This window comes from Salvelinus alpinus, chromosome 30 (genome assembly GCF_045679555.1).
Source record: "Salvelinus alpinus chromosome 30, SLU_Salpinus.1, whole genome shotgun sequence".
In the NCBI taxonomy this organism is placed as follows: Eukaryota; Metazoa; Chordata; class Actinopteri; order Salmoniformes; family Salmonidae; genus Salvelinus; species Salvelinus alpinus.
Genome location: NC_092115.1, coordinates 2,595,335 through 2,613,041, shown reverse-complemented (window position 1 = coordinate 2,613,041; position 17,707 = coordinate 2,595,335). Strand labels below are relative to the sequence as shown.

General features: G+C 47.6%; 2 protein-coding genes across 5 annotated transcripts in view; one reads left to right on the top strand and one right to left on the bottom strand.

The window, feature by feature from the left end:
* The window catches only part of LOC139560343 (zinc finger protein ZFMSA12A-like), a 15,286-nt gene extending 13,112 nt beyond the window's left edge, over positions 1-2,174 (top strand). The window contains exon 9 of the mRNA XM_071377024.1: positions 1,689-2,174. Coding sequence (XP_071233125.1) covers positions 1,689-1,844 — 156 coding nt within the window. The 3' untranslated portion in view covers positions 1,845-2,174. The remainder of the gene's footprint in view (positions 1-1,688) is intronic.
* The window catches only part of znf414 (zinc finger protein 414), a 17,932-nt gene extending 225 nt beyond the window's left edge, over positions 1-17,707 (bottom strand). The window contains exons 1-7 of one of the 4 annotated variants that reach the window (XR_011671920.1): positions 17,557-17,693; positions 17,228-17,355; positions 12,986-13,099; positions 7,984-8,089; positions 7,317-7,885; positions 3,369-3,442; positions 315-467 (exon numbers count right to left, since the gene is read on the bottom strand). Coding sequence is in view for 2 of the 4 variants with exons in the window: in XM_071377026.1 (XP_071233127.1) it covers positions 315-467; positions 7,317-7,885; positions 7,984-8,089; positions 12,986-13,099; positions 17,228-17,351; positions 17,557-17,559 (1,069 nt within the window). In the remaining 2 variants the exon portion in view is untranslated. Of the gene's footprint in view, positions 1-314; positions 468-3,368; positions 3,443-7,316; positions 7,886-7,983; positions 8,090-12,985; positions 13,100-17,227; positions 17,356-17,556 lie in introns of all 4 variants that reach the window. The other 3 variants (XR_011671919.1, XM_071377025.1, XM_071377026.1) reach the window with 3 other exon arrangements.

Sequence of the window (17,707 nt, the reverse complement as noted above, 5' to 3'; positions counted from 1 at the left end):
GGCAACACACCAATCAGTTCTTATTAACCAGAGGATCCCTCAAATGTTACAGCATAGACAGTGGGATTTACTAGACGAGGCTATAATAGAGGGTGGGATTTACTAGACAAGAGGCTATAATAGACAAGAGGCTATAATAGACTGGGATTTACTAGACAAGAGGCTATAATAGACTGGGATTTACTAGACGAGGCTATAATAGACAGTGGGATTTACTAGACAAGAGGCTATAATAGACAGTGGGATTTACTAGACAAGAGGCTATAATAGAGGGTGGGATTTACTAGACAAGAGGCTATAATAGACAGTGGTACCTGTGTCGTTACCAGGCTTTGCAGCAGGGCTCTTGTGTTTGCCCTTGATGTGGGCAGTCATCTCCTTCCTGTTTGGGGTGGAGTGGCCACACTGGACACAGCTGTAGCGCCCCCTGGTGTGTTTCCATAGAATACGGCCGTTGAAGGACTGACCTGTAGGAGAGAGGGGTAAACTCTGTACATTAACCAGGGTCCAATCCCAAATGGACTCCTAGACCCTAGTGGAGAGCTGAGGGTGTAAACATGGTAGTAGCCCCCCCCCCCCTTGCTCTCTGATAGGCTAGGCAGAAGTATCACCATATTGCTTATACCAATCAAATCCTCTCACATCTCCATAAAGGGTAGGGTCTAGTGGTCCATATTAACACAGGGACTAGTGGTTTCAGATTGATTTAAGGTCAAAGCAGGTGTAGCCTAAACACCACAAAAAAAGCACAAGGTTTTTGACAAGGGGGGAAAGTGGAAGCTGGTGAACATGAATCAACATTGAAGTGAAGGCAGCCAGACAGCAAAGCCACAAGCCCTCAGCCCTGTACTACTGAAAGCCACAAGCCCTCAGCCCTGTACTACTGAAAGCCACAAGCCCTCAGCCCTGTACGAATGAAAGCCACAAGCCCTCAGCCCTGTACTACAGCAAAGCCACAAGCCCTCAGCCCTGTACTACAGCAAAGCCACAAGCCCTCAGCCCTGTACTACAGCAAAGCCACAAGCCCTCAGCCCTGTACTACAGCAAAGCCACAAGCCCTCAGCCCTGTACTACAGCAAAGCCACAAGCCCTCAGCCCTGTACTAAAAGCCACAAGCCCTCAGCCCTGTACTAAAAGCCACAAGCCCTCAGCCCTGTACTAAAAGTCACAAGCCCTCAGCCCTGTACTAAAAGCCACAAGCCCTCAGCCCTGTACTAAAAGCCACAAGCCCTCAGCCCTGTACTAAAAGCCACAAGCACTCAGCCCTGTACTACTGAAAGTCACAATGAACCTACAGCTCTTCACACCACAGACCTCTTCTAAAAGGAAGTCTGAGCTTGGGCACAGACCGGGGTCTTGTTCAGTAGGCACCAGATGAAGGAAACCACTTGGAACGAGAGGTGGTATTATGAGAGGTGGTATTATGTGGGGGCTGTGCTTTGGCAAAGTGGGTGGGGTTATATCCTTCCTGTTTGGCCCTGTCTGGGGGTTTCTTCTGATGGGGCCACAGTGTCTCCTGACCCCTCCTGTCTCAGCCTCCAGTATTTATGCTGCAGTAGTTTATGTGTCGGGGGGCTACGGTCAGTTGGTTATACCTGGAGTACTTCTCCTATCTTATCCAGTGTCCTGTGTGAATTTAAGTATGCTCTCTCTAATTCTCTCGTTCTCTCTTTCTTTCTCTCTCGGAGGACCTGAGCCCTAGGACCATACGTCACGGCAAACCGGGCATGATGACTCCTTGCTGTCCCCAGTCCGCCTGGCCTTGCTGCTATTCCAGTTTCAGCTGTTCTGCCTGCGGTTATGGAACCGCCACCTGTCCCAGACCTGCTATTTTCAACTCTTAATGATCGGCTATGAAAAGCCAACTGAAAATTATTCATGATTATTATTTGACCATGCTTGTCACTTATGAATATTTTGAACATCTTGGCATAGTTCTGTTATAATCTCCACCCTGCACAGCCAGAAGAGGACTGGCCACCCCTCATAGCCTGGTTCCTCTCTAGGTTTCTTCCTAGGTTTTGGCCTTTCTAGGGAGTTTTTCCTAGCCACCGTGCTTCTACACCTGCATTGCTTGCTGTTTGGGGTTTTAGGCTGGGTTTCTGTACAGCACTTCGAGATATTAGCTGATGTACGAAGGGCTATATAAAATAAACTTGATTTGATAAACATTGCGCATGTTCTGTAGTTAAAGGTTTTATGTTAACGAACCCAAACATCTGAATGGGTAGTTAATCCTTAAGAGTCTAATATTAAAGTAACATAATAAATCAAATCTGTCATTTCAAGCTACAGATATCAGTCTTTTGCTTGGGCTGCATCGCGATCCACCGTATACGCCGATGTCGGGCCATCTGCGCCTCTCGGTCCACCGTATACGCCGATGTCGGGCCATCTGCGCCTCTCGGTCCACCGTATACGCCGATGTCGGGCCTTCTGCGGTGGAAGGTGGCAGAGCCAGAGTGGTGTTTGTCAGACCATGTCTTCTCACACACACACATCTGTAGCGTCTGAACGGTTTGAAAACCCACAAGTGTCACGGGACTCGTCGGAGGGTAACCCAGACAAATTAATGGAAGTAGTTTTGTGCTAACAAAAATGAGCGGTTAAATGTCTCAAATAAACTCATATTTCCTGAGCTTTCTTATACAGCGCATTCTGAAAGTATTCAGACACCTTGGCTTTTTCCACGTTACGTTACAGCCTTATTCTAAGACGGATTAAATCGTTTTCCCCCCTCATCAATCTACCCACAATCCCCCGTAATGACAAAGCAAAAACAGGTTTATAGAATGTTTTGCAAAAGTATTAAAAATAAGGTATTTAGACCCTTTACTCAGTTCTTTGTTGAAGCACCTTTGGCAGCGATTACAGCCTCGAGTCTTCTTGGGTATGACACTCTACAAGCTTGGCACACCTGTATTTGGGGAGTTTCTCCCATTCTTCTCTGCAGATCCTCTCAAGCTCTGTCAGGTTGGATGGGGAGCGTCGCTGCACAGCTATTTTCAGGTCTCTCCAGAGATGTTCAAGTCCGGCCTTTTCTGCCAGTTCTGAATGTGTTATTCCATAGGCGATAGTTATATATATAGTCTTAGACTTTTAGAGGTTAATAACCCTGCTGGTGAAAGCATCCACACCGGGCTGTGTCAGTGAATCTGGGAGTTGGACAGGTTGAACAACCAGCCACATGATGGATCGATTAGGTGATTATTAGGTGATTGGTTAGGCCGGGGCAGGAAAAGGGAAGCCAAGTTAGCAGGAAGGGGAGAGGGAGAAAGCCAATAACGCAGGTTAGCATTGGAGGAAGAAGCAGGAGAATTCCATTGGATATGACCAGAGGGCAGTTTAATGGTTTCTCCACGTCTCACCTGCGCTCCATCTCTAGTTAACCTGTGACTGGCTGGAGGAGAGGTCCATCTGTGACTTAGAGACCCCGGAGCGTCTGGCAGGACAGTGCAACACGATAAAACACAATTCACTCACTCATCACTGCAATCAGCACATCTGTGTTTCATCCAGGGATCTCCTGTACAGGACAAGCCTGGTGGTCCTAGATCTGTGTAGCCCCCAACTCCTATGGTCGTTGCAGTTGACTATAGCATAAACAGATCTGGGACCAGGCTAAAATAGGACCACTAGTCAACATGAACTAACACGGACGTGAATTCCAAGCAACTTTTGAACGAAACGTTCAATACATATTTACCCATGGTAGGAGTGGTCAGAAAGAGACTTCTTACGACTTTAATGCCAAAACATTCAGGAGATACAGTACCAGTCAAAAGTTTGGACACATCGACTCATTCAAGGGTTTTTGCTTTATTTTTACTATTTTCTACATTGTAGAATAATAGCAAAAACATAAACTATGAAATAACACATATGGAATCATGTAGTAACCAAAAAACTGTTAAACAATCAAAATATACTTTATATTTGAGATTCTTCAAATAGCCTTTACCTTGATGGACAGCTTTGCATACTCTTGTTACTAAATGATTCCATATGTGTTCTTTCATACTTTATGTCTTCACTATTATTCTACAATGTAGAAAATAGTAAAAAATATAGAAAAAACCCTTGAATGAGTCGGTGTTGTAAACCTTTTGACCGGTAGTGTAGCCGTGCTCAGAGTTGTCCCGTTTTGCATACCCCGGCCTACCACGAGACATCCCGGCCTACCACGAGACACCCCGGCCTACCACGAGACATCCCGGCCTACCACGAGACACCCCGGCCTACCACGAGACATCCCGGCCTACCACGAGACACCCCGGCCTACCATGAGACACCCCGGCCTACCACGAGACATCCCGGCCTACCACGAGACACCCCGGCCTACCACGAGACATCCCGGCCTACCACGAGACATCCCGGCCTACCACGAGACATCCCGGCCTACCACGAGACATCCATTCTTTCATCACTGGAAAATGAAACGGTTGAGTTCGATATCATTTAAAACTTTTTTTCTTCTTCATTTTCACATTGTAGTTTAGACCCTATTTTACATCCTCATCATTGGAGGAGTTTGTGTTTTTCCTACCGTCTGATCGCATTCTCTTGAATACAGGGTGGGTGTCATGTTTTGGCTGATACATGTACTAAAATGGGAATAAAATGTACATTTCAACCTTCAAATTGGTACCACGAAGATGTTGACTTGAATGAGAATATCATTTGTTTTAATTGATACTGTCAATCCTCCATAGGAAACCTATTGAAATCAGAACTAGAATACAATAGACATTGAAGTTGACAGTCAATGGTCGTTTGACCGGTGGCCATCATTAGCAGTGATTGGAAATTAAAATTGCAATTCGATGTAAATTATGTACCAGATAAAACGCAGCAGTCTGAAGGGAGGGGTCCCCCTCCATCATTCTATCTAAAACGCAGCGGTCAGAAGGGAGGGGTCCCCCCCACCATCATTCTATCTAAAACGCAGCGGTCTGAAGGGAGGGGTCCCCCCCACCATCATTCTATCTAAAACGCAGCGGTCTGAAGGGAGGGGTCCCCCCCTCCATCATTCTATCTAAAACGCAGCGGTCTGAAGGGAGGGGTCCCCCCCTCCATCATTCTATCTAAAACGCAGCGGTCTGAAGGGAGGGGTCCCCCCCTCCATCATTCTATCTAAAACGCAGCGGTCTGAAGGGAGGGGTCCCCCCCTCCATCATTCTATCTAAAACGCAGCGGTCTGAAGGGAGGGGTCCCCCCCTCCATCATTCTATCTAAAACGCAGCGGTCTGAAGGGAGGGGTCCCCCCCTCCATCATTCTATCTAAAACGCAGCGGTCTGAAGGGAGGGGTCCCCCCCTCCATCATTCTATCTAAAACGCAGCGGTCTGAAGGGAGGGGTCCCCCCCTCCATCATTCTATCTAAAACGCAGCGGTCTGAAGGGAGGGGTCCCCCCCTCCATCATTCTATCTAAAACGCAGCGGTCTGAAGGGAGGGGTCCCCCCCTCCATCATTCTATCTAAAACGCAGCGGTCTGAAGGGAGGGGTCCCCCCCTCCATCATTCTATCTAAAACGCAGCGGTCTGAAGGGAGGGGTCCCCCCCTCCATCATTCTATCTAAAACGCAGCGGTCTGAAGGGAGGGGTCCCCCCCTCCATCATTCTATCTAAAACGCAGCGGTCTGAAGGGAGGGGTCCCCCCCTCCATCATTCTATCTAAAACGCAGCGGTCTGAAGGGAGGGGTCCCCCCCTCCATCATTCTATCTAAAACGCAGCGGTCTGAAGGGAGGGGTCCCCCCCTCCATCATTCTATCTAAAACGCAGCGGTCTGAAGGGAGGGGTCCCCCCCTCCATCATTCTATCTAAAACGCAGCGGTCTGAAGGGAGGGGTCCCCCCCTCCATCATTCTATCTAAAACGCAGCGGTCTGAAGGGAGGGGTCCCCCCCTCCATCATTCTATCTAAAACGCAGCGGTCTGAAGGGAGGGGTCCCCCCCTCCATCATTCTATCTAAAACGCAGCGGTCTGAAGGGAGGGGTCCCCCCCTCCATCATTCTATCTAAAACGCAGCGGTCTGAAGGGAGGGGTCCCCCCCTCCATCATTCTATCTAAAACGCAGCGGTCTGAAGGGAGGGGTCCCCCCCTCCATCATTCTATCTAAAACGCAGCGGTCTGAAGGGAGGGGTCCCCCCCTCCATCATTCTATCTAAAACGCAGCGGTCTGAAGGGAGGGGTCCCCCCCTCCATCATTCTATCTAAAACGCAGCGGTCTGAAGGGAGGGGTCCCCCCCTCCATCATTCTATCTAAAACGCAGCGGTCTGAAGGGAGGGGTCCCCCCCTCCATCATTCTATCTAAAACGCAGCGGTCTGAAGGGAGGGGTCCCCCCCTCCATCATTCTATCTAAAACGCAGCGGTCTGAAGGGAGGGGTCCCCCCCTCCATCATTCTATCTAAAACGCAGCGGTCTGAAGGGAGGGGTCCCCCCCTCCATCATTCTATCTAAAACGCAGCGGTCTGAAGGGAGGGGTCCCCCCCTCCATCATTCTATCTAAAACGCAGCGGTCTGAAGGGAGGGGTCCCCCCCTCCATCATTCTATCTAAAACGCAGCGGTCTGAAGGGAGGGGTCCCCCCCTCCATCATTCTATCTAAAACGCAGCGGTCTGAAGGGAGGGGTCCCCCCCTCCATCATTCTATCTAAAACGCAGCGGTCTGAAGGGAGGGGTCCCCCCCTCCATCATTCTATCTAAAACGCAGCGGTCTGAAGGGAGGGGTCCCCCCCTCCATCATTCTATCTAAAACGCAGCGGTCTGAAGGGAGGGGTCCCACCCTCCATCATTCTATCTAAAACGCAGCGGTCTGAAGGGAGGGGTCCCACCCTCCATCATTCTATCTAAAACGCAGCGGCCTGAAGGGAGGGGTCCCCCCCTCCATCATTCTATCTAAAACGCAGCGGCCTGAAGGGAGGGGTCCCACCCTGTGTTCAAGAGAAAGTCTCGACCAATGGCAGGCACAACACAACCGCCTCCGATTATGTAAAATAGGATCTAATCTTCAACATAATTATACCATTTTTATTTTATTTTTTATTTTTTACAAATCATAGTTCACATATTTAGATAATTGATGTTAAAAGTTTTATTTTATTTTATTAATTTGTTTGACAACCCTGTTTTTAAAGCTTTTAAGTGATATCGACTCAACACGGATGTCTCACGGTAGGGTAGGGGGTGGGTCAACGTTGAGCACCTCTCGCTCCTCAAAAACGAGCTGCGGTCAAAAAGTAATTTAAATGAAATAGAAATGACAACATTTCCTAACCCTGAGATTCAACCAAAGAAGCTGACTGTTATTAGATCACCTTGGTTCTTCCTCCAGCGAGCGTTCGAACCGGGCGGTGCGGAGGTCTGGGGTGGCGGAGAGGAAGGTAGAGCAGAAGGGACGGGCCTGGGAGGCCTCTGCTGTTGCTGCTCCGGTCCAGAAACTTCCAGTGGAGATTGAAGGAACTGTGAAAAGGAACCATAGGATCCCTCTGGGAGCTGGTCTGTGAGGCTTGGGGGCTGGGTGGCTGACAATCCCCCACCACCTCCCTCCTGGATGGAGAAAGCCCCAGGGAGCAGGGCCGAGTTGAGGTCCACGCCGAGGAGAGATCCATCCTCTGGGGGCTGGTAGGGGGAGGGAGCCAGGGCAGAGAGATGGTCAGACCCAGTGGACCCAGGGACAAGGTGGGATGGTTCCGACTCCATGGGTTCCTGCTGCTGTGGGGTCTCCTGGTCTGTAGCCATGGGAACAGCAGCATCAGGGTCAGGGTCAGGCTTGACCTCTGCCTGTTCGCCAGCCTTGGCCTTGCTCTTGGCTACCTTAGCGCAGGTGTGGAGGTGTTTGAGGAGGGCGCGGTAGGAACGCAGCTTGGACCGACAGCTCTGACACCTGGCAGAGAGGAAGAGGGGAAGACCTGTCAGAGGGACATCTGGATGACGAGTAGCACTGAGTGTATCTCTCCTACACACACACACACAAATACCTACAGGAAGTACGTGTTGGGTTTGTGGTGCTGTCTCATATGTTCCATCAGATGCTGCATGCTGGGAAAGGAGCCGCTGCAGCCGATAGAGGAGCAGAGGAACACTTTACCTGAGAGGAGGGAGAGATAGTGAGTACATTACATATTAAACTGATTATGGCAGGAGAGAGAGAGATAGTGAGTACATTCCATATTAAACTGATTATGGCAGGAGAGAGAGTGAGTACATTCCATATTAAACTGATTATGGCAGGAGAGAGAGAGAGAGTGAGTACATTCCATATTAAACTGATTATGGCAGGAGAGAGAGAGATAGTGAGTGCATTCCATATTAAACTGATTATGGCAGGAGAGAGAGAGATAGTGAGTGCATTCCATATTAAACTGATTATGGCAGGAGGGAGAGAGATAGTGAGTACATTCCATATTAAACTGATTATGGCAGGAGAGAGATAGTGAGTACATTCCATATTAAACTGATTATGGCAGGAGAGAGATAGTGAGTACATTCCATATTAAACTGATTATGGCAGGAGAGAGATAGTGAGTACATTACATATTAAACTGATTATGGCAGGAGAGAGAGAGATAGTGAGTACATTCCATATTAAACTGATTATGGCAGGAGAGAGATAGTGAGTACATTCCATATTAAACTGATTATGGCAGGAGAGAGATAGTGAGTGCATTCCATATTAAACTGATTATGGCAGGAGAGAGAGAGATAGTGAGTGCATTTCATATTAAACTGATTATGGCAGGAGAGAGAGAGATAGTGAGTACATTCCATATTAAACTGATTATGGCAGGAGGGAGAGAGATAGTGAGTACATTCCATATTAAACTGATTATGGCAGGAGAGAGATAGTGAGTGCATTTCATATTAAACTGATTATGGCAGGAGAGAGAGAGATAGTGAGTGCATTTCATATTAAACTGATTATGGCAGGAGAGATAGTGAGTGCATTTCATATTAAACTGATTATGGCAGGAGAGAGAGAGATAGTGAGTGCATTTCATATTAAACTGATTATGGCAGGAGGGAGAGAGATAGTGAGTGCATTTCATATTAAACTGATTATGGCAGGAGGGAGAGAGAGAGTGAGTACATTCCATATTAAACTGATTATGGCAGGAGAGAGATAGTGAGTGCATTTCATATTAAACTGATTATGGCAGGAGAGAGAGAGATAGTGAGTGCATTCCATATTAAACTGATTATGGCAGGAGGGAGAGAGATAGTGAGTGCATTTCATATTAAACTGATTATGGCAGGAGGGAGAGAGATAGTGAGTGCATTTCATATTAAACTGATTATGGCAGGAGGGAGAGAGATAGTGAGTGCATTTCATATTAAACTGATTATGGCAGGAGGGAGAGAGATAGTGAGTGCATTCCATATTAAACTGATTATGGCAGGAGAGATAGTGAGTGCATTTCATATTAAACTGATTATGGCAGGAGAGATAGTGAGTGCATTTCATATTAAACTGATTATGGCAGGAGAGAGATAGTGAGTGCATTTCATATTAAACTGATTATGGCAGGAGAGAGAGAGATAGTGAGTACATTCCATATTAAACTGATTATGGCAGGAGGGAGAGAGATAGTGAGTACATTCCATATTAAACTGATTATGGCAGGAGAGAGATAGTGAGTGCATTTCATATTAAACTGATTATGGCAGGAGAGAGATAGTGAGTACATTCCATATTAAACTGATTATGGCAGGAGAGAGAGAGATAGTGAGTGCATTCCATATTAAACTGATTATGGCAGGAGGGAGAGAGATAGTGAGTACATTCCATATTAAACTGATTATGGCAGGAGGGAAGATAGTGAGTACATTTTAAACTGATTATGGCAGGAGGGAGAATGTGAAATAGTCATGTAATCACCTTACTCTGCTCATCTTAAATCGGCGTAAGGTCAAAACCGAAGTGAGCATACGCCCGATTAAAACACCTCGTTTTCTGAGCCATCTTTCTAATTATTAGGATGCGTAAACACCTTAAAAAAATCGCTATTCCAGCTGTGGATTTGATCTGCGCATGTGCCAGCCTCCCCCTCTCTTGTGGGGCGCCAGCCTCCCCTCTCTTGTGGGGAGCCAGCCTCCCCCTCTCTTGTGGGGCGCCAGCCTCCCCCTCTCTTGTGGGGAGCCAGCCTCCCCCTCTCTTGTGGGGAGCCAGCCTCCCCCTCTCTTGTGGGGCGCCAGCCTCCCCCTCTCTTGTGGGGCGCCAGCCTCCCCCTCTCTTGTGGGGCGCCAGCCTCCCCCTCTCTTGTGGGGCGCCAGCCTCCCCCTCTCTTGTGGGGCGCCAGCCTCCCCCTCTCTTGTGGGGCGCCAGCCTCCCCCTCTCTTGTGGGGCGCCAGCCTCCCCCTCTCTTGTGGGGCGCCACATCTGAGCAGACTCCTGCCTACTGTGATATACCTGGGCCCCCTATCCTGCACTGGGACATTATCTGAGCAGACTCCTGCTGCATTCATCCTCCCACTTGACATTGTGCCTAGGATGTTTTTGGACTACTGTCAAACTTGAACTCCACTTGGATTGACTCTTTTGGATTCTCGCGCGGCCCGTTGTAGCGCTTGCCACCCTCCCGTCTTTCCACCGACCTGTCCTGGAAACTACATCCCCTCCAAGGTGCTTCTCTGCTGGCTATCATACTGGAAACTACATCCCCTCCAAGGTGCTTCTCTGCTGGCTATCATCCTGGAAACTACATCCCCTCCAAGGTGCTTCTCTGCTGGCTAACATCCTGGAAACTACATCCCCTCCAAGGTGCTTCTCTGCTGGCTAACATCCTGGAAACTACATCCCCTCCAAGGTGCTTCTCTGCTGGCTAACATCCTGGAAACTACATCCCCTCCAAGGTGCTTCTCTGCTGGCTATCATCCTGGAAACTACATCCCCTCCAAGTTGCTTCTCTGCTGGCTAACATCCTGGAAACTACATCCCCTCCAAGGTGCTTCTCTGCTGGCTATCATCCTGGAAACTACATCCCCTCCAAGGTGCTTCTCTGCTGGCTAACATCCTGGAAACTACATCCCCTCCAAGGTGCTTCTCTGCTGGCTAACATCCTGGAAACTACATCCCCTCCAAGGTGCTTCTCTGCTGGCTAACATCCTGGAAACTACATCCCCTCCAAGGTGCTTCTCTGCTGGCTAACATCCTGGAAACTACATCCCCTCCATGGTGCTTCTCTGCTGGCTATCATCCTGGAAACTACATCCCCTCCAAGGTGCTTCTCTGCTGGCTATCATCCTGGAAACTACATCCCCTCCAAGGTGCTTCTCTGCTGGCTAATATCCTGGAAACTACATCCCCTCCAAGGTGCTTCTCTGCTGGCTAACATCCTGGAAACTACATCCCCTCCAAGGTGCTTCTCTGCTGGCTATCATACTGGAAACTACATCCCCTCCAAGGTGCTTCTCTGCTGGCTAACATCCTGGAAACTACATCCCCTCCAAGGTGCTTCTCTGCTGGCTATCATCCTGGAAACTACATCCCCTCCAAGGTGCTTCTCTGCTGGCTATCATCCTGGAAACTACATCCCCTCCAAGGTGCTTCTCTGCTGGCTATCATCCTGGAAACTACATCCCCTCCAAGGTGCTTCTCTGCTGGCTAACATCCTGGTAAGTCACCGCTCTCTCCTTGTTGGCCAGGTTATAGTCTGTGGTTGTGTTTATTGTGGGTTCTAGTGCTGGCTGCGTTCTAGTCTGTGGTTGTGTTTATTGTGGGTCCTAGTGCTGGCTGCGTTCTAGTCTGTGGTTGTGTTTATTGTGGGTCCTAGTGCTGGCTGGGTTCTAGTCTGTGGTTGTGTTTATTGTGGGTCCTAGTGCTGGCTGGGTTCTAGTCTGTGGTTGTGTTTATTGTGGGTTCTAGTGCTGGCTGGGTTCTAGTCTGTGGTTGTGTTTATTGTGGGTCCTAGTGCTGGCTGCGTTCTAGTCTGTGGTTGTGTTTATTGTGGGTCCTAGTGCTGGCTGGGTTCTAGTCTGTGGTTGTGTTTATTGTGGGTCCTAGTGCTGGCTGGGTTCTAGTCTGTGGTTGTGTTTATTGTGGGTCCTAGTGCTGGCTGGGTTCTAGTCTGTGGTTGTGTTTATTGTGGGTCCTAGTGCTGGCTGGGTTCTAGTCTGTGGTTGTGTTTATTGTGGGTTCTAGTGCTGGCTGGGTTCTAGTCTGTGGTTGTGTTTATTGTGGGTCCTAGTGCTGGCTGGGTTCTAGTCTGTGGTTGTGTTTATTGTGGGTCCTAGTGCTGGCTGGGTTCTAGTCTGTGGTTGTGTTTATTGTGGGTCCTAGTGCTGGCTGGGTTCTAGTCTGTGGTTGGGTTTATTGTGGGTCCTAGTGCTGGCTGGGTTATAGTCTGTGGTTGTGTTTATTGTGGGTCCTAGTGCTGGCTGGGTTCTAGTCTGTGGTTGTGTTTATTGTGGGTCCTAGTGCTGGCTGGGTTCTAGTCTGTGGTTGTGTTTATTGTGGGTCCTAGTGCTGGCTGGGTTCTAGTCTGTGGTTGTGTTTATTGTGGGTCCTAGTGCTGGCTGGGTTCTAGTCTGTGGTTGTGTTTATTGTGGGTCCTAGTGCTGGCTGGGTTCTAGTCTGTGGTTGTGTTTATTTTGGATCCTAGTGTTTTGTTTTTGCGTCTTTTACCTTCAGTAAGGTACACCAGCTGAAAATACAATATTTTTGGTTCTGGGGAAAAAATATTTCACAGCAGTTTAGATGGTACAATGATTCTGTACACAATACTTGCTTGTTTTGTCACATCAACTTTAATTATGAGAACTAAACTAGAATTTCAGCAACCAGGAAACGACAGAGCGATTTCTGCATTGTGCAGCTTTAATCTGACTATAATAATTGTAACTGTCCTCAGTGACGCTTTTTATCCTCATACACACACGCAGCAGTTCAGGTACTTCTGAGTCGACCTTTATCCAATAAGGAAATCTTTATTCATAAAACCATGTCTCCTCCAGGATCCAGGAAGTGTGTTGTATTCTATGAGCTTACCTGGGAGGGACTGCGTGGGGACGTGATTCTGATGGTCCTTGATGTGTTTGGCCAGGCTGTCTGTGTCCGTGTAGACACGATAGCAGCCATATAATGTGCAGGGCATTCTCTGACCTATAGAGAGAGGAAACAGCTTTCTTGTTTTAAATGTTTTAAACAGTTGGCAGTCGATAATATTGTTCAGCTAATACAGTCATCAAGGCAGAGGTGTAATCATCACGCCGATTCTGTTGCAAAACATTTAGCAACAGAAACCGTTTTTTTCCCAAATGGAAAAACGCAGCTCCATCCCCGTTTTGTTCCATTTGCTTACGTTTGGTTCCTAAACAGTAAACGGTTTCCGTAATAAATATGCCTCATGACTCACTAATTTCATTCATGTTGACGAAATAAGAAATGACACATTATCAACAGGTCTAGTTTTCAGTAAGACGCAGAGCACCCTGCCTCTATCAGGTAGCCTAGTGGTTAGAGTGTAGAGGCGGCAGGTAGCCTAGTGGTTAGAGCGTTGGGCCAGTAACCGGAAGGTTCCTGGATCGAATCCCCGAGCGGACATGGTAAAAATCTGTCGTTGTGCCCCTGAGCAGAACTGTTCCCTGGGCGCCGAAGACGTGGATGTCGATTAAGGCAGCCCCCCCTCACCTCTCTGATTCAGAGGGTTTGGGTTAAATGCAGAAGACACATTTCATTTGAATACATTCAGTTGGACAACTGACTAGGTATCCCCCATTTTCCTTTCTGTAGCCTAGTTGTAATTTTAGAATCAGAATCAGTTTGACGAGGTGAAAAACAGATTTTTTTACTATTATCTTTTTCGATGGTGCCCTAGGCTGATTGCTCTGCTATTTTATTAGCAATTTAGTGTTGTGGATTTTTATTTTGAGTAGCTAATCAATCTTGTCATTCTGAATGTCAACGTTGAAATCAGTTAAAGAAATTGGACTTTCCTGTCATCAACCAAGTATAGCTAGCTGTTTGTTTTCGACCCTGCTCTCTCTCCTTCAATGTCCACATTGTAAAATGTAATAATTTTTGGGGAGAACATCTCCCACCTAGGACCCTCGCTCACTACATCTGACAGAAAAACTAATCCATACATTAATTTTTTTCTAGAATTGATTATGTGAACACAGTACTTGCAAAATCAATTAATAAACTACAGCTCATCCAAAAAAAAGTGCCTCTAGGATTCTGCCACAAACAAACCAGTCTGTCCACATCACCCTCATCCTTGCTCATCTACATCGGCTACCATTCTCTCAAAAAATTGACTACACAATTATCCTTCTTGTCTACAAAGCCCTAAATGACATCGGACTAGCCTACCTGTCAGACCTACTCTCCCCCTGACCCTCCATGCACTCTATATTCAAGCCCTGCCAAAATGCTCCATCTCCGCGTACTCTACATCCGTGCCCCCAGGACCAGTCTCCTCCGGGCCCCCAGGACCAGTCTCCTCCGGGCCCTAGGACCAGTCTCCTCCGGGCCCCCAGGACCAGTCTCCTCCGGGCCCCCAGGACCAGTCTCCTCCAGTCGTGTGTTGCTGCCATGCTGTGGTGTTGTCGTGTGTTGCTGCCATGCTGTGGTGTTGTCGTGTGTTGCTGCCATGCTGTGGTGTTGTCGTGTGTTGCTGCCATGCTGTGGTGTTGTCGTGTGTTGCTGCCATGCTGTGGTGTTGTCGTGTGTTGCTGCCATGCTGTGTTGTTGTCATGTGTTGCTGCCATGCTATGTTGTTGTCATGTGTTGCTGCCATGCTGTGTTGTTGTCATGTGTTGCTGCCATGCTATGTTGTTGTCATGTGTTGCTGCCATGCTGTGGTGTTGTCATGTGTTGCTGCCATGCTGTGTTGTTGTCATGTGTTGCTGCCATGCTGTGTTGTTGTCATGTGTTGCTGCCATGCTGTGGTGTTGTCGTGTGTTGCTGCCATGCTGTGGTGTTGTCGTGTGTTGCTGCCATGCTGTGGTGTTGTCGTGTGTTGCTGCCATGCTGTGGTGTTGTCGTGTGTTGCTGCCATGCTGTGGTGTTGTCGTGTGTTGCTGCCATGCTGTGGTGTTGTCGTGTGTTGCTGCCATGCTGTGGTGTTGTCGTGTGTTGCTGCCATGCTGTGGTGTTGTCGTGTGTTGCTGCCATGCTGTGGTGTTGTCGTGTGTTGCTGCCATGCTGTGGTGTTGTCGTGTGTTGCTGCCATGCTGTGGTGTTGTTGTGTGTTGCCATGCTGTGGTGTTGTCGTGTGTTGCTGCCATGCTGTGGTGTTGTCGTGTGTTGCTGCCATGCTGTGGTGTTGTTGTGTGTTGCTGCCATGCTGTGTTGTCGTGTGTTGCTGCCATGCTGTGGTGTTGTCGTGTGTTGCTGCCATGCTGTGGTGTTGTCGTGTGTTGCTGCCATGCTGTGGTGTTGTCGTGTGTTGCTGCCATGCTGTGGTGTTGTCGTGTGTTGCTGCCATGCTGTGGTGTTGTCGTGTGTTGCTGCCATGCTGTGGTGTTGTCGTCATGTGTTGCTGCCATGCTGTGGTGTTGTCGTCATGTGTTGCTGCCATGCTGTGGTGTTGTCGTCATGTGTTGCTGCCATGCTGTGGTGTTGTCGTCATGTGTTGCTGCCATGCTGTGGTGTTGTCGTGTGTTGCTGCCATGCTGTGGTGTTGTCGTGTGTTGCTGCCATGCTGTGGTCGTGTGTTGCTGCCATACTGTGGTGTTGTCGTGTGTTGCTGCCATGCTGTGTTGCTGCCATGCTGTGTTGTCGTGTGTTGCTGCCATGCTGTGTTGTCATGTGTTGCTGCCATGCTGTATTGGTGTCTTAGGTCTCTCTTGTCCTATATTTTTAATCCCAGCCCCCGTCCCCACAGGAGGCCTTTTGCCTTTAGGCAGTCATTGTAAATCAGAATATGTTCTCTAACTGACTGGCCTAGTTAAATAAAGGTCAAATAAAAGTTCTGACACTTGCCAGGTGGTAGTGTGAGGTCTGAAGCATCATCACGTGGTATTGTTACTTTGACACAAGCGTCGCTATGTTGTGTCGAATCAGTAGTTATTTGAAAACAGCATCGGAACGTCAGATGGTGATGTGCAGTTCGAACGATTCATTATTTTTTTTGAACGACTCTTTACTGACTTGCGAGTCATGATTCTTCCCCCCCCCCCCCCTCAGAGTGACTCATTCATTTGACCTGCTGTACACTGGGTAGACTGGACTCATTTTTCGGATAAAAACTAGTTCATTGCATCTGCCGTGGAGCCCAGTTTCATAATATTACCATATGTCCCAACTGCTTGTTGTACTTTTTTAGTAAATCACTAAAAAACAGGTCTTATTTTATTGCATTTTTCACCCTGCCAGCTCCTATTAGTTCTATTGAGCACCAACTCGCCTTCCTAACGTTATATTCCCAGCTTATTGTTCAACGTCACAATGACGTCTCTATTGTTGACAATGAGACAGCTCGTCCCATTGTTTCCTATAGGTGAAATATAGGTACGTCTGTTCATTTCGCCAAATATCTCGCAATGTATATATTTTGTTTTTCCCCCCCAAACGAAATACCTTTTGCCCTTGGAACGCTGCTGGACCTCCCCCCATTGTTTTCATATGCAGAGGCATGCTGGTATATTTCGCCAAAAATCAAACAATGTGTTTATTTACATTTTTTCAAGTCGGACACCATTTTAAATCAGGATAATCTCCTCTTTCTAATTACATAAAGTTGGGCAGCGTAATCTGCTGTCATCGACCGCTAGACCAGAAACAGTCAAATTGCCATTCGTTTCCTACTTCCGTGTTTTGCAGACATAAGCACAATTGGCACCATCGAGGTGCGGATGTTTACTTTCAACACGAGTTGTTATTTTTCAGTTTCGTTCCAAAAACCTGATGGTAGTTGTAAAATAAAAAGGGTTACATTTTTGTGCCATTTCGGGCGAAATTGAATTCTAAGCATCACTCCAGTGAGGAGAGGCTCTGCAAACGTTTAATGCCATTCATTTGCTATGGGATCGCGCTAGTGTTCCAGCTCAGCCAAACTTTATTTTGTCATTTTTCAGCCTTGGATTTATTTTGACTCGTTATATTGTCCAAATTAAATTAAAGAAATGAGTCGAACAATTCGTTCTTTTGACGACGACAAACAGATCAGAATCAGTTAAAAATAGCCCAACTTCCCATGACTAGCGCCGGAGCTCCGTTATCAATCGTCCCATCACTATTGATTATAGTTCGCTAACAGTAAAATGTGTAGTTGTTGCATAAAACCTTGGGTTGTGTTGCTAGTAGGCTGCAGTAGTGGTACAGAGGCCATCCCCGTAGACATGTTGGTGGGGGACGAGCGGTCAACTGGCGGTACGGGAGAAGACGACAGCAGTCTCACTAGTTCAGACTACCTAAAACAAATGAATCCATGCTGTTATATCAATATAACGGACATGTAGCTATTATGCATGTTAGGTTAGCTATATTAATTCCTTCGTCAGCTAACCAGCCAGAACAGACACTTTTCGATAGCTAGCTTATTAGCTAAACATAACAAAATATAAGCTACCGAAATGATTATCTAGCTATGTAACCAGACAAATAACTCTTACCATAGCCCATTTGCAATTAGGATGATCAATCTTAATCGTTGACCATTTTCCGAGCAAGAAGGAAAACGTTATGAAGCTTTGATAGGTTTCTTTACCAGCGTCTCGTCTGCAACATAAAACAAGTACTTCCGGGTTACGGAATTTCGGAAAT